Source organism: Anser anser (assembly GCF_964211835.1).
Source record: "Anser anser genome assembly, chromosome: 5".
Taxonomy (NCBI): Eukaryota; Metazoa; Chordata; class Aves; order Anseriformes; family Anatidae; genus Anser; species Anser anser.
Genome location: NC_139725.1, coordinates 54,648,743 through 54,664,836, shown reverse-complemented (window position 1 = coordinate 54,664,836; position 16,094 = coordinate 54,648,743). Strand labels below are relative to the sequence as shown.

Here is a 16,094-nt window from a genome sequence, read left to right as displayed (position 1 = left end):
CTTATCCAAGGAAAATGTGCTGTTCTTTAGCATCAAATGTTTGCAGGGAGATTTAATGTATTTGTATAGTTACATTCTGGAAGATAAGAAAGGAGCCAAGAACCAGCAAGAACATTTCATAGGGAGACAAAGGACATTTAAAAAAATATACAATTTATACTTCTGCAGTGAATTTCTCCCACAGTCTCATAAGATTTTTTCATCATTTTATAAACTATTATCTCAGTGCTGATCTCGATAACACTCAGTAAAAATTTACAGTTCTTAAATTTTCCTTTTTGCTTAAAATATCATGCTTATTTTAGCCTTCATAGCTCCATGCATGTTAACAGTATAGTCAAGTTCCTAATGGTAAGTATGCATCTTCTGAAATGCAGACTACTGTTCTATAGCTAGTTTTTAATTTCTGATAATTTTATCAACCCTCACGGAGCAAAGGGACAAACTTTTCTGCACCACACAAGAAACACAGAATCTTAATGATTTTAAAAGTTAAAGTATGCTCCAAAGTTCCCCGTCAAATTCTAAAACAGGCTTTTTCTTTTTCTTTTCTTTCTTTATTTTTTTTTTAGGAGCTCTATAGGAAGGACTGCAATTTAGCTGCTCAATTGCTCCAGTGCAGCAAGAATTATGACAGGGCACACAAACTTTCTGAGGTAATGTGACTAAAACTGATGAATATTTAAATAAATAAATAAATAAATATTTTATGGAAAATAGGCTCTTTTACATGTATCAATTCCAGAATTTTTGTTGCCCTTAAGGTTGTGATTTTTTTTTTTTCATTCTTTAAGCAAGTGGAAGGGTGCTGCTATTCTGTGTAGCTGGAAAGGGTGCTGACAAAATCACAGCTGGTAATATAACTTCATGGCACTCTTTTTCCCACAACTTTGATATACAATAGAATGGGGTCTCTGCTGACCATGTTGAAAAGTAAAGGTTTTATTAAAACCAAAGTGGTGAGAACTCTGGACTGCAAAATGTTGGTGTTGGGGAGGAGGGGGGAAATTACAACCTGTAGGCATCAGAGATTCTGATATAACCAGCTTTCCTCCTGAAGCTATTTTGCAGTCCAGCTAATTTATAAAGCTGAATTTTAAAATAGAATGACAGAACAAATATCTTTCTGTGAAGCAACCAGAGCACTGGATGATTGATTTCCAAGGTGTAAGCTTTAATTAATAATCTTCACTTCCAAGGAAGCTAGGCATGAGAAACAAACTCCTTAAAGGGGAAGCAAATGTTATCTCCATGAACAAGGCTGTCTTTAGTGAAGTAGGACCCTACTCAAATCAACAGCTCCTTCCTCATGTATATTTGCTTGTTGAAGGTCACAGAGAAAAGCGTTCCTTTTATCAGTTCCATCAGGTTAGTGTCCCCCCCCAGATGGCCTCTCTTGTGCGATTCTGTGACAGAATTATGTCAAAATTGCATGTGAAATGTATAAACCATTTCTAAGCTAGTAGACTGCTTAAGAGCACTAAACAAAACTGACAAAGATAGATCAATACTCTTCAGTCAAATGGGCAATGATTTCCTGGAACTGAGATAAAACTTCCAGATTAACCATCATCCTGTTATTTCTTCCTAGTAACTGACTTTCCTTAGCAACTCCTATCCAGGAGTCATCATCACATTATTCATACCAAAAGCACCCTGCCTATTAGCAATAATTAGGACCTTAAAGTTACTTAGTTGTTCACCTGCAGAAAACCATCACAAATGGGACCTCCCATAACTTCACAGACTGTCATACACTCAGTTAAATGGGCAGACTCCACTCCTAACTCCAAGTTTTTATTAATGTAACAAGTGTGAATGCATTGTCACAGTCACTAAATTCCTTACAAGCACAATTATTGCCTGTTGAAGTATTGTATATTATCCAGAAACCTAAACTATAGTAAGACAAGTAATATGATAGCAATATCATTTTAGTAACTCCAGTTTCCAGTATAATAACAAAACAAAAAAACCTTTTCTTAATGCATTTCATAATCTAAATAATGTATACAAAATAGACCAAAGAGTGATGTTACAGGATACTAAATGATAGTTGACCCATACAGCAATTTCATATTAAATGAACCGTATTTCATTTTGTCACTTTTGTGGCAATTTACAGCAGCCCTATTTTACAAACCATTTATTCAATCTTTGTTCCATCCGTACTTACTCTGACTAATATTGCTGTCTGCCAGCAGATTGGCAATATCACACTCTTTATTTCCAGTGGAAGATATATGAGCTAATTATCAACATAATGATTATTCTAAAATAACATAGAAATTCCGTTGGTTGAGAAAGCTCTCATCCTACTCCAGACTAACAAGAGTGCCATTTCACAGCATGCCATACTGAATACACTGAATTTTGGGGATTAAACCAACTTTAATCTGTTCCCAGTGAAGCTAAAAGAGAGACTTCACAATTTATATAATATTAGATCATTAGAGGCAATAGACACCTTGAATTTTTCTTGCCTAAAGAGAGGGGCTGAGGGGGACTCCCTCAATATTTAAAGGGCTGTCTCCTCTAGAGAAACAAAGTTAAGGTGGGAGTGTGATAACTGGGGATAGAAGAGTAACCACTATCTATTTGGTAAAGAGCAACTTGATTTCTAGTTAATAATAATAATAATAATAATAATAATAATAATAATAATAATAATAATAATTAGAGCCGAGTACAGTGCAGCCAAGAATTCAGGGGCTATATTCTTAAGCGGCACAAATCAACATGGATATCAAGGGAGCTAACCTTGTCACAAAGTCACAAATCCAGTTACAAACTTAGCCCAAACATGAGTTCTTTGATTTCCAGCAAGAAATACTGAGGGAGAGATCTCATGCAGCAGTCACTTGTATTCCTGCAGAATCATCAGTAGAGATTTGAAATGAGCCAAGCAGAAAAAGTATGGTTAGTATCATGCTTGGTTATACCTATGTAAGATTTACCTACTGGGTTTTTGAGCTGCACCACAGAATGCAGTCTTTCAACCTCTTTTGCTCCACATGAGAGGATGGCAGCCCACAGAGCCGATCCCATCATTCCCTAGAAACTATACGATTTTTGATGCATAATAGATTTATGGGTTAATTTTGAGTGGTCCACCACAGGAATCAAAATGCATCTTTAGGTCTTAGCTCTTGTTTCGTTTGGTGCAGTAAGAAACTAGAAAAGCAGCCACTTGCAGCTGCTGGAAGAGGGTATGTTGAGAGGCTTATAAGGATGGTCAACCTGATAAGCAGGGTCCAAGTTCTGGGGCAAGGTAGCTGGTTTCATTTGCTTCCTCCCAGCACAGAAACACTCCTCTCACAGCAACCAGTACCATTGCTTTAAGTGTCAGTGAAACCAACTATCCTGCCTCTTCAAATAACATCATTTATAAAACACAGCACTGAAGAGCAGGAGACAATTTGGCTCTGGACTGGATGCAAGAGAAGCTCAAAGTAAGGCAAAAGAACAGAATATATCTGACCTCTTCCTCTTCTTTCCTCACCCCAGCAGAGACCTCCACACCCCAACTTCAAATCACACACATGCACACTGTTTGGAAAGTGTTGCTGTAGGCTGTAATTCCCCACCTGGCTTTTTAAGGTCATTGTTTACCATGTTCCTTACTTCATTTCTATCCAACTTCAATTAATTAGGAAGCAACCCTTTCAGCTTCAGTGTTTTCCGTGAGAGGAAGCAAATGAAGACTTCCAAATGTTAAGTAAATAAATAAAATTAATTTGATTACATTTGTTTTCAGAAATGCACAGAGATTGTGGCCATCACATTAGTCAAAGAGCCGTATATGGTGAGCTATGTAATGTCATAAACTGCACTCCTCTATCAATGTTGCATAAGCCCAAGGAGACACCAGAACTGATATGCACCTTTTTCTCCTATCCCCTCCCTCTGCCATCTCTTTGTATTGCAGTTGCCATCTGACTTTCAGGAAAGAGTCAGCATCCATCTGGAAAAACATGGGTGCAGCCTTTCTGTCCCCTTGTGCCACACATCTTACGCGGACACCATACCCACTTGCGTCATTGCCAAAGTACTGGAAAAACCAGACCCAAACAGCTTGTCTTCACACTTGTCAAGCCCCTCTACAAGGGAATTTCAGGACTCTGCTGGAAAACTTGGGCAAAGGCCCCAGTACAAGTCAGACATCTATTGCAGTGACACTGCCCTTTACTGCCCTGAGGAGAGGAGGAGGGAGAGGAGGCAGAGTGTGGACACGCAAGTGAAAGACGTGGGGTTCCTGCGGTCCCAAAACTCCACAGACAGTACTGTCGAAGAAGATGGTTTCCATTCCAGCTTCTCTCACGAAGCCTTCCCAGAGTATATTACCTCTTTGCCGACCTCCAGCTCCTATTCCAGCTTCAGTGTCACATCCGAGGAGAAGGAGAACGCCCAAGCCAACACAATGACAGCCTCTCAGCAAGCGATCTACATGAGCAACCGAGACGAACTCTTTGAAAGAAAGTCACCTGCAGGTTACGAGCATCAGGGAAGCCCCAGGTTTGCCAAGTCCAAACCTGCGCAGCACATGGAGCTTGCTGATGACAATGAGAACTCGCCCACTTTCACTAGGACTCTGCCTCCTTATGCAAACGAACCCTTTCATTTCTCAGCCATGACACCACAGCAGGCTTTAGCGAATCAGAAAATGAGCACCCACCTTTCAGAAGAAGACTTGCCTGGGCGATGGAGGCAATTGAGCGTGGAGGACATTGGTGCATACTCTTACAGGAACACTGGCAGGCTATCGCCCTGCAGTTTTTCAGAGCAGTACTACAGCAGCCCGATTAAAAAGGGAGACAGTCGAACAAGCCCCATCTATGCCAGCTACAAAGCAGATAGCTGCTCAGAGGGAGATGATATCTGCCAAAGCAGACTTGTGGATTCTTGCTTCCTGAGAACAGACAGTGGCCTGAACATTGACATCAGCACTAGCTGTAAGCAGGACAAGTTGCCCACTTACAAAACAAAAGAATCAAGAGACCAAAAAAATGAAAGGATCACTGTCCAGTTATGCAGTAGCAAAAACATTGAAAATAGCCCAGTGTTGAAAAGAGAATACGTGGACGTGAGCCCCAACAGCTCGGCAGAGTCCCTCAATCAGAGTTCGATGGAGGCTTCAGAAATCCACCAGTCTTCCATGGAGCAAGGAAGCCATTCGGGTATTCACAGCAAACAGCAGCAGTTTCAACGGACTGGAAGTACTGGCTTGAGTCGGAAGGACAGCCTTACAAAAGCACAACTATACGGAACCCTTCTGAACTAGGCATCTTCCAGAACTGCAATAAGACAACACGCAAAAGGAAGCAAACAGCGTTTGATACTTCTAGTGAACATAAGGTTCTCAGAAACAGGATTATTATAAAATATATATTCATAATGGTACTATATGTTTAAAACAAAATCTCTCCAAAAATGTTATACAGCACTTTTCACTTAACATCCTTTCCACATGGGAGATCATCCCCTCCCCTCTTTTATAAACCTGAAATATTTTTATAAACAAAATGGTATTTATTATACTATCCTAAGCTATTTGAACAGGATTCTTTTCCCTTCAAGCAGGTTTCTTATTTATTTTTGTGCATGAGGCCATCTGTGCCTAAACTCTTGGAGGAAAAGGGTACAATCATGACGCCAGTGACAAAAAAAAAATAAATCCACCTGATAAAATACCATAAAATGTCATATGAAAACAAAACTAACAAGAATCGTGAATTTGAAGAAGTATATTTTTTAAAAAGAATGGAATTGTATCTTAAGTTATTTCATACAAATGTATTTATGAGTGACTAATGTATGCACAAAGTGATACCAATATTTTGTTCTTTTAATCCACTGTGTTTCTGCTTTCCTATTTTTCCTTGTATACTACCTCAAAAGTAATTGAGGGTTTCTTTGTCACATTTTCTGTAGGCTTGCATTTATATTGTCTAAAATGCATGCAGTGTCATAATTAATACTGTATTTTGCATTACTTAATAAAAGACACCAGTGGAGATATTTTATGGTTTTTTTTTCCTTCATTAAAACATGCTTTGGACAATAGAATATGGGATTGCTCTGGGTAGTATCAGTGCAGCAAAAGTTATTGAGTAAAGCTACTGTTTTAGATTGCTTTCCAAAGGAGTCTGTATAAACCACGGAGCAGCAGTTCTCATCCTGTGGCCTGAGGGAGTGGAAGGACTGGTTCTCATCAGCCTGTGAAAGGAAAACAAGGAAATAAACCATTAATCAACAACCTTAAATTCACTAGGAAAGGGTCTTCACACTGAAAAGAAACTTGAAATCTACTTGAAAACTTGTGACATAAGCTCTTCCTCTATTACACATGTACTTGACACAACCCTTCAGGTCTTTATGGATCTTCCAAAATTGTACTTTCACATATGTATTTCACAGATATTTTTCTAACATGTAAGGAAAAGCTGGTCTTCTGTAGCCTATGGCAGTTTCACCCCTGGCAATGAGAAGCCATAGTTTAACCTGTAGTTTTTGCACTTCCTCCTCCAAGTGTTTTCTGTTTCTCATCATTCCATGCAAAGTGTACAACTTGGACAGGAGCAGAAGGAAGAGAGCAAAAGAGGAGAAAAACAGAGAGAAGGGAAAATCCTGTGGATTTCTTTCCTGGCTTGAGTACTGCTTCTTGTTAACAGGCAGAATACAGCAGTAAATGCTAAATCATTCTTTTATGTCATGCTCATTCTGTACTTGAAATACAGTCTCTGATAGGCTCATATATAGGGAAAGACCTTCCTTAGTGCAATATGTGGTAGTAAATCAGTGAGATCACTGTGGAAATCTAAAATAGTTCCTATTAAGCTAAAATAATGACCTATCATTCATTACATATTCAAAAAATATATATTTTCTACTGAATGACTGAAAATTGTCACTTGGCAAGTTAATGTGAACCAGGACTATAGAACTGCTTACTTCCCACATAAGTATCTTAAATTGTGAAGCCACACATTCAATGCATTTGGCATCAATAATTCCCACTGCTTTTCATACTGTTCTTCACATTCTGCTTGGATAATATAAAAATTTGACGATTATTAATGCATGCAAGTACTTGCTGTGCTGTTTTGAAGATCTGGCATTACATCCCTACAGTTCCTCAGAGAGCTGTACTAGCACTGAAGAGAACAATGGTAGCTAATAATATCACACAGGTAAGCCACAACAGAAGGTTAAAGTGAGCCTTACTTCAGTACAAAAACTATTATGCACCTTGTGCTTTTATGCTCCCACATGTACAGCTAGTGGGAGGCTGTGTCACAAACAATTCCACCAAGTCCACTAGAAAGAAAAAAAAAAAAAGTTCCCAAAGGCAAACTGGTTCTATGGCAGAATCTGACCTGCACAAAACAGACTCGGAGATCCAGAAAATCTGCTATATCCCCCTTCCTCACTGAGAGAAAACTGACTAGAAAAAAAAAAAATCTTACCGTTGACTTATTCGGGCACATAAAATGTAGGCAGTCTGCAATGAGATATTCACTTCTTTTGTCAATGAATACAAAGATTTGTATGCAAGAGGTGAAAATTAAGTTTTATATCACTTTAAAGTATATACACTATGGAACAATAAATCCTGATATTTATGAACTAGAACATAGTATCAGAGCAATCCTATTATGATATCATTCATTATTTGACACAAAACTGCTATTTTGGCAATTATACAAAATTAAGTTTCTTTTAGCTATTACAGATCTGATTATTTAATATCCTGTTGTATTATGTTCTTTCCTTCTACTGAAGTTTCAAAGTACGCTTCTATGCTTCACTTGACTCTTTCTCTCAGTTTTTGTGCACTAATATGGAGATTGAAACCTGACTTTTCAGCCAATTAGTACTGGGCTTTTTTTGTAAAATAGCCTATAACCCTTTAACATTTTTCTGTATCGAATTTCATTACAGAACAGTATGTAACCCTGCAAAGAATTTCAACTGAATTGATCAAAATATCTAGAAAAGTTATTCAACTTTAATATATTGATTTAAAAAAAAAACTCTTTAATCAGAAAAACTGTCAGTAAGTTTGCATATTTTCTATGAACATAAGAAAAAAATTAATAAATCACACAATTTTTCTCAGGTTTACTGGTTTAGCCAAGATTTGTTTTCTTTTCTTTTCTGTACAAGAAATTTTGAAAGATTATAATAAGAGATTTTCTCCTTTTTTTCATACATTGTTCTGATTTCTTGAGACTACAACAGAGACCTGAGGTTTAAGGCTAGGAAGGTGTTTTCACTGTTGATTTCAATTTTCTTTGTGGTAGTAGTGCTTTATTTTTTTGCTTACCTTCAGTTTTCACACTGAGAGAAAGTCGTCCAATAATCCTGTTATGACTTTAATTTCAGGAATATATAGTTGAAGATATTTTAGACTAGCTACTGAATTTCTTGGACTCCCCAGACAAAGTCCTCCACTCATCATGGTGCCTTGTGGCTTTAGGAGGGTTCTTGTACCACCAGAAAAAGTACTTGGTCCAGGTACGGTTTTAACAGTCACTGAAGTTTTAGGAGACTAAGCTTGGTTAAAAAAAGTAGAGGGTGGGAGAGCAAATCAACAACTTCTTGTTCAGAAGGAGAAGATTTTCTTTGGTCCAAGTGAAATGGAGCTGACTGCCACGGTGTTTCTCAGAGCACTTACCTTCTGCAGGACATTTACAATGGAGAGCAACATCTAAACCATTGTTCTCACAACATCTTACTTTGATTTTTCATTCAAGCAGGTGTGGTTTGATGAACTTCACTTTCATCATTAAGTGATCAGAGAGTGTTAAGTGACATTCACTTAATGACAAGTGACTCCAGAAATACAAAACAAGAGACCTTCAGTCAAAGACAAGTGCCTCAGACCCAATTCCAGTGTCTGAGAATTTACCTTGAAATAGCTTTTCCCAAGGACATAAAAGCCTGACTTCCTCTCAAACATTATAAAACTGCCACGGTGTCTCCATGTTGCCACAAAACCTCACTTTTCCAAGTGATGACCAAAGTAGTCGAATTCTATATGCAGGGTTTGTAGGTACCTAAAACAGGATTTTTGCTTGGATCAACTATTGCATTTGCCATGAGTAAGAACAGAAAGGGTGAAGAAAATATGTGACAAGTTCTTGACAGTGCAGTGAAGCAGAAGATGAGAAATGTCATATTAATGAATGAAAAGTGAAACCAAAGTGTACATGACACAGAACACTGATCACAGAAAAACAACAAAGGCTGAAAGATCAGAGTGAGGCATACCAAATCACATATCAAAACAGAAAAGAATACAAAAAGATACCTGGGAAATAGCATACAATTCACTAGGAAAAATGTTGCAGAAGTATTATGAAATCATGAAGAGCAAATACATTTTTAAGATATGAAAATATTTTTCTCACAAATTAGAACTTAAAAAATCAAAGTCTCAATAAATTTGAATAACAAATATCACTTCCTTTCAAACTTTTTAGAAGTCTACAAATAGATGAAATTTTTAAGTTTAAGCCACGCAAACCCCAAACTAGGTAGTTTTCAGTTTGACAGTTTCTAACTTCTGCTCCCAAACTAGAAAATTTATCAAGTTAATCCTTTCTCCTTCCAGCATTTTTAATTAAAAAGAATTTCCACTCCAAAATCTATCACAGAGCATGATTAGACAGCTACTTAGATTAATTTCCCTTTGTTTAATTTTAATGTACTAATTTAAAGACTTTGGACTTTCTTATAAAATGCTTCTCCCCCATTCATGTTTACAGCCTTGTAATTCTTACAGACTGTTGTGATACCTCTCCTTAAATACTGCTTAAATTGTGCAGATGCAGTCCACTCACTTTTTCTTTGGAAGACACTCCCTTCAGGACTCTAACTGCTCCTAGTTCTTTTCAAGAAACATCCTCTTCACTTTTCTGCTGCTGAACACCAGAGCATTTTAATATGAACACTAAGTTGGGTCGAATATTTGGTAATGCCAAGACAGTGGAAGGAAAGGAGGGGACTATGCAGATGAGAGTGACTGCATGCATTCTGTTCCTGGCACTGACATAGGCAGTTGGTCCGAGATATCCACAAGCAAAGCCTCACTCAAATGAAATGTATTTTCACATAACCAAATTGCAAGTTTGCATTTTGATGCAAAGAATGCCTGGCCATGTTTCTGGAGTGGGAGCTTGTCTCCTGGAAATCAGTGCATTTGAAAGGCAAGGATTTTTCATGTACTTCCCTATTGTGTCTGGTGTGGTTTCTTCAGCACTTACATAGTAACATGACGGATGCTCTCAAAAAGCTTTCGGTTTAAAGATGGACTTAAACACTGTGGAGTTGACTTGTATTATCCTTCTTCCATCACTGGTGAGCAATGCTGGTTTCAATTCCTATGTTCTCAAGTTTTACAGTTTCACTTGCAGGTTTGTCAGACTCCAGCATCCCTCCTGAAGTCAATAGATCTGAGGCTCCTTAGCACCAAGTTTTCTTAGCCTGCTATTCCCATATTGTGGTTTAATTTCTAGCCTTAAAGATCTACATAACTTTTTAGAAAAGCACTAAGACAGTTTCAAAAGTGCCCGGGGTCTAACAGTCCTCAGTGTAATGGTGACCATGAGCCAGACGGGTTGATCTGCATTCATTAAATCTTGATATATTCCTGTCTGCATGGTGTTATATCAACACTATCAGAAGATTTTCATTGTTTTCCTAATCATTTCTCTATGTCTTCTTTAAAAACCTCATTGTTATAAAACAACTTTAGAAATTCAGTCATTCTTAATAGCCTGTCACTCATTCCAGCTCCCCTCTGCAGTTGTTTTCTCTTTGTATTTTCCTGTGACTGTATTAGCAAAGCTGTTCTTAGTCACTGTGTGTTTTTGTTCAGCTGAAGCTAAACAGAATAACTTGAATTCTCATGCAATAAAGGGCTTTGCTGCTTGTGCAGTGGATGCACTTCCAGTGAGGTTCAGTCTTGCCCTTCTCACTTGCTCATTTAGTGTTTTCTCTCTGCAGAAAAATGTCTTTTTTTTTTTCTTCTCCTTCTTGAGAAAGCTTCTATCGCAATTCTTCTCCACTTTCATTGTAGGACCTTTTATAACCCTCAAATCTCAGAGCTGTCTACCTTACAAAGCCATATTTATCACTTCTCAGTCTATCCTAATTCCTCTAGATTTGCTTTCTAAATGAATTAATAAATGTTCAAGGAGAAACTTAACCTCAGGATTATTTCAGTGTGCACTTAAGTTCTCTGCTGAAATTATGTGATTGGAGAGGATATACCATTATCTGTAGACCTACTGTGTGCCATGAGAATTTGCCTAATATGAGCCATATACCATAATCCTTTACAATGGTAGTTAAATGTATATATGTTGTCTCCAATGAATAGCTACTAATCATTTTCATGACAAATTGCAGAATGGAAAATACACTGATGTTGAGCTTCAACTTGCTCCAAAATAGTTAAAATTTAATTTTTTTTTATGAACTCCTATTTTACAGCAACTTCTCCTATAAATTATCCCCAAATACACACAAGCCAACTACTACAAGCTCCTGATTAGTAGGAAAGAACAGATAAGGATTCTGCCTTTCCTAGGAATCACAAGGGAAACAGGATCCTAATGTCACATTTACTGCCATGTAACACTGGAACAACGTTTCCTAAAGCCTTGAAAAGATTGAGTTAAATTTCAGCTAACAATACCAGCCAGAGATCCAGTGAGATCCCGGAATAAAGTGACAATCTGCAACAGAAGTGGGCAGTAGGCTCAGACGGTGACCAACCCTCAGTCATCTCTGGACAGCTTTTTACCCAAAAATGTCTGGTTGGACACCAGTTTGGTGTTTAAGGCACCGCTGTGAAGAGCCATGTAATTTGTACCATGATAACCTCCTTGCAGGTTGTGGAAAGCTGCTATATAGAGCACCCTGATCTGGGGTTCTGCAGGCTTCTGCAGAACCCATGCTGCAGAGAAATGCACTGTGCTTTCCGCCAGATGAGAGCTTCTCAGAGCTGCCTGTGGACTCACACCCTATACCTGTGGGAATTGACAAGGTCCCTCCAGCCCCCAAGAGGAGAGATTATCCCTGCAGAAAATTATTGCATCCCAGAGTAGGGAGAATGTCTTTGCCTGCAAGGGCCAAAACTGTAATTGATACAAGATGCAATCACTGAAAAAGATTCCTGATGGGAGTTAAATATCTTCTCAGCAGCATGCTCAAACCCAGACATATATACATTAATACTTTGTGATTCTTCAGACAAATTCTTATTTTTGAAGTCAGCTCTAATGAATTCATATTTAAATTTATCCACCCATCTAGATTTTTTCATCATAATTTCTGAATCAGAGCTCACACATGAGCCACAGCAATATTTACTATACCAAGCTGAGCAATGACAGCTCTGTGATTTAGAAGAAGTGAAGACCCAGATTAATTGCATTTGTACTATCAGTGCCAGTCAGCATCCTTTCCCATTTCACTTCTTCACATGTGACACATCAAAACAGATCAGGAGGAATAAAAAGTATTTTCAGTACGTATGGGTTATGAATTTCAGTGGGCTCCCAGTCAAGCCCTCACTTAGCTTCATTCCTACAGTACCCCTTATTCTGGACACCAGTTGTGCAGCATGGTATGAGGAGGAAGCCTTGTACTGAATAAAGAGACAGCATGCAACCTCTCACTGGGGGGATCTTACTGTGCCACAGGCCTGGTGAGATGCAGACAGCAGCAGCAGCACTTCTAACCGAGAAATGAGCACTGACTCTAGTGGGATTATTTCTGTCAGGGAGATAAATTCAGGGGTTATGATTCACTTGACTGTAATTTGACAATTTACTTCAATGGGCCTTCAGCACCTCACAGTCTTTATCTTCCAAAGTTTAGGGAAATGCTCCTATCCCCAAAGCCCAGAGACTGACAGTAGGATGAGATGGCTAATCCCAGCAAGATTCTTGGGAGTTAACTATTTCAGTTTAATTTGATTTTGATCTTGGCCTAATTTCTACTGGTTTTGTTATTAATTGGGAAATAAAGAATGAAAGCTTGATTTCTCAAGTGCAGTCTTAGCACAAGAACTAAATCATAGTTTCTGATTCACTCCCCTTACCTGTGCTTTCAGAGCCCACAGTAGTCTGAAGGTGATGAAGACTAGACCTGAAACTGGAAGAAGGAAAATGCAAATATTAATCCTTACATCAAAACTATTAAAAGGCCAAATCATTTCTAAGATGTTAGTGTTCATGTACAATAAAACACATTTTTTTCTTATTTTGCTCAGAGATCATACACAACTGAGCTGTCCAGACAAATATGTAACTGAGGTGAGAACTCGTGGCTTGTTGTTTTGGACCACCTTGAGTTTCCCTGATGAGGTCCATGACAGATAAGGGTACAGAGGCAAGGCAAGAAAGCTCGATGTGTCAGCACAATGAAAATGCAGTAAAACATTCCACTCACAACATTTAACGTGTTCCCATGATCTTTAGGTATATTATGAAAAAGTCCCAGGAAAAACACCGACTATTTTCTTTCATTCTCATTTTGATTTTTTTTTCCTCTCTCTGTTTTTAAGGAGACAAAGATTGTGTAGTGCAAGTTACAGTGATATGGAGTTTTTGCTAGAACTGTTAGTCCTGCTTACAATGACCTGACTTGTGTCATTGCAGAAAAACAATCCAGAGACTAAATCAGTTCAACAGAAGAACCATGAGACAAATTATCTAATTGAAACAGGTGTTGGTAAACAGCTCATTACTGAGACCTCAGAGCCCAGGAAGCCAAGGTGTGGAAACACAACAAATCCACTGAAGTCAGACTTTGAAAAGAACATGAACATGTACTCTATTTAAAATAGATTTAGAATATCTTTTACTTTTCTTTCATGCCCTATTGATGATGAAGATGAAATGCACTTTTTGGCACTTCAGACGGCACCAATTAAACTTGATTTCTTGCTTGAGATCCTCATAACTCCACTTGTCTCTCACTTCTAAGCCAATTCTGTTTTGAGCTTTAAATTTCTGTTTTGTTCAGAGAGAAAGCATTGCTCCCACTCAAACCACCTAACTTGCAATTCATGAAAATACACACACAAATCCCAATCCCTGCCAAAAAGTTATTGTCCAACATTTGTGCTTTATTTCTAAGAAAAGTTAGGATAATTTTTCTATATTTGTATAATGTATGGTTATGAATGACGGATTGTCTCTTATCACTTGATTATACAGTACTTGACATGATAGTCTCTTGATTGTAATTGCATAGACCATGCATATTGCATTACCTGCCTACCTTTACCAAATATATGTTTTCTTACCCTTTACTTTTTATCACTTTGAATGTGAAATCTGAAATGTCCTGTTCAAAGGCCAGTTCCTGGGCTATGTACCTTACCACAGACACATGCATACTTCACGTACTGGACAAGGTTCAAATAGTTTCCTCTATTTCTCTGAGATCGAGAGCAAATATGGCAGACTTTGGCCAGAGCTCTTAGAGCCAGGGGACCTGGTACTACCTTTTGACAGCTCTCCAGAGTCTGCAGAAAGTCCATTACTTTCATCTTCCCAGTCCATCCCTTTCTCTTCCCAGTTCTTTCTCTTTACAAAGCCCTCTTACACTGAGACATTACATTAGTGGAGCAAACATCTCAGCATACAGTACTCAGAAATTACAGGATTCCACCTCATATTTCTACAGGCACTGACATTATATATATCATATTTCTTAAGTCCTCAATTTATATATACTTGCCTGTAAGCCGAAACTATTTATCAACCCATACAAGAGATCTATTAAAAAAAGGCATTGTCACAAACTACCTTGACACATCTGCCCCTTCTTCCATTAGTGCCATCTAAACTAGCTAAACATCAATATTTATGGATTGCTTTGAACCTTTTGGATAATCTTCTGCTGAGTGAATACTGCTTCACACAACGATTACAAGAGATAGCTTTTCCCAAAAGAAAAAAAAAAAAAAAAAAAGGAAGGCTGGAAGGCTTCAAAGAAGCAGAGCTACACAGAAAGTTCATTATTGGACTGGTGCACCTATTAATAAGGCAAGAAGGAAGCACCCATCATCTGAGAGAGACTTTCCAGAGATATCCCATTTATTGCAAAGCACACTACACTCCCTGTCTTCAGCAGGTGGCTAGTATGCAAGAGTCTTGAAGAAGCCCTAGTTTATTAAGCTTATTTATTTATATATATATATATATATATAAACTTTATTAAGTTTATTTAAGCCCATCACATTTACACTTGTACAAATCTAGGATAATTCCTTTTAGGCTCTCAGTTGCTATGCAGATACTGCAGCATTAGTTGTACTCCACACAGGAACATTTGCTCTTTACATCAGATATGGAGGTAATATAGGCTATCTAGGCAGGTTTTGACATTTGTGACATGCATAGGGCAAGGAACTGCACAGCTACAAATAACAACAAAAAAAAAAACTCATTGAAGAAAAAAAAAGTTGTAAAAAAATAAAAAGTTAAAAAAAATCACAGGAACAAAAGAGAAAAAATGCATGCTTACATTTGATATCTTGGGGCATACGTGTAATACTAGCCTTCGACTGCATAGTGACAAACAACACAGCAAAGCGAGACACATCCAGAGAACAAGGGAGAAAACAGCAGCCAAATCTGTGGACCTCCCAGATCCTTAGGATCTAGGCTACCATTACATTTACCATTACCATGCTGATCCTGCTGCCTGTTATCCAGAGACTGGAAATGAGGAGACATAATCAATTGTGAATTATTAGAATTATTCAGTTCTAAATTTTCCCACAGGCTCACAGGGCAACCCCACAAAAATTGTTGTGTCTCTTTGTATTGTAGACCCACATCTGCAGAGAGGACACAAGGGCAGTAGTTCCTTGGAAACATAGATGTGAAAACATAGCATATCTTGATTTCCCTCTCAAAATTTTTCCTAATTAATGGTAGTGTCAGAATCATGCTTCTCTCTTTCTGTCTTGTGCTGGCTGAATTAATCAATTTTTCTCTGCTCCAGCCCTATGTATTTCAAGCAGAAGTTAGCCACTGCATTCAAATGTTATAATTTCAACTTTCGTC

At 38.0% G+C, this 16,094-nt stretch overlaps 1 protein-coding gene across 4 annotated transcripts in view; it reads left to right on the top strand.

Annotated features, from left to right (window-relative positions):
- BEGAIN (brain enriched guanylate kinase associated) overlaps positions 1–6,016 on the top strand; it is a 161,298-nt gene extending 155,282 nt beyond the window's left edge. For all 4 annotated transcript variants that reach the window (XM_083840129.1, XM_083840128.1, XM_083840127.1 and 1 more), the window contains 2 exons: positions 573–656; positions 3,929–6,016. In XM_083840129.1, coding sequence (XP_083696255.1) covers positions 573–656; positions 3,929–5,281 — 1,437 coding nt within the window. In that variant the 3' untranslated portion in view covers positions 5,282–6,016. The remainder of the gene's footprint in view (positions 1–572; positions 657–3,928) is intronic.
- The last annotated feature ends 10,078 nt before the right edge of the window (positions 6,017–16,094 follow it).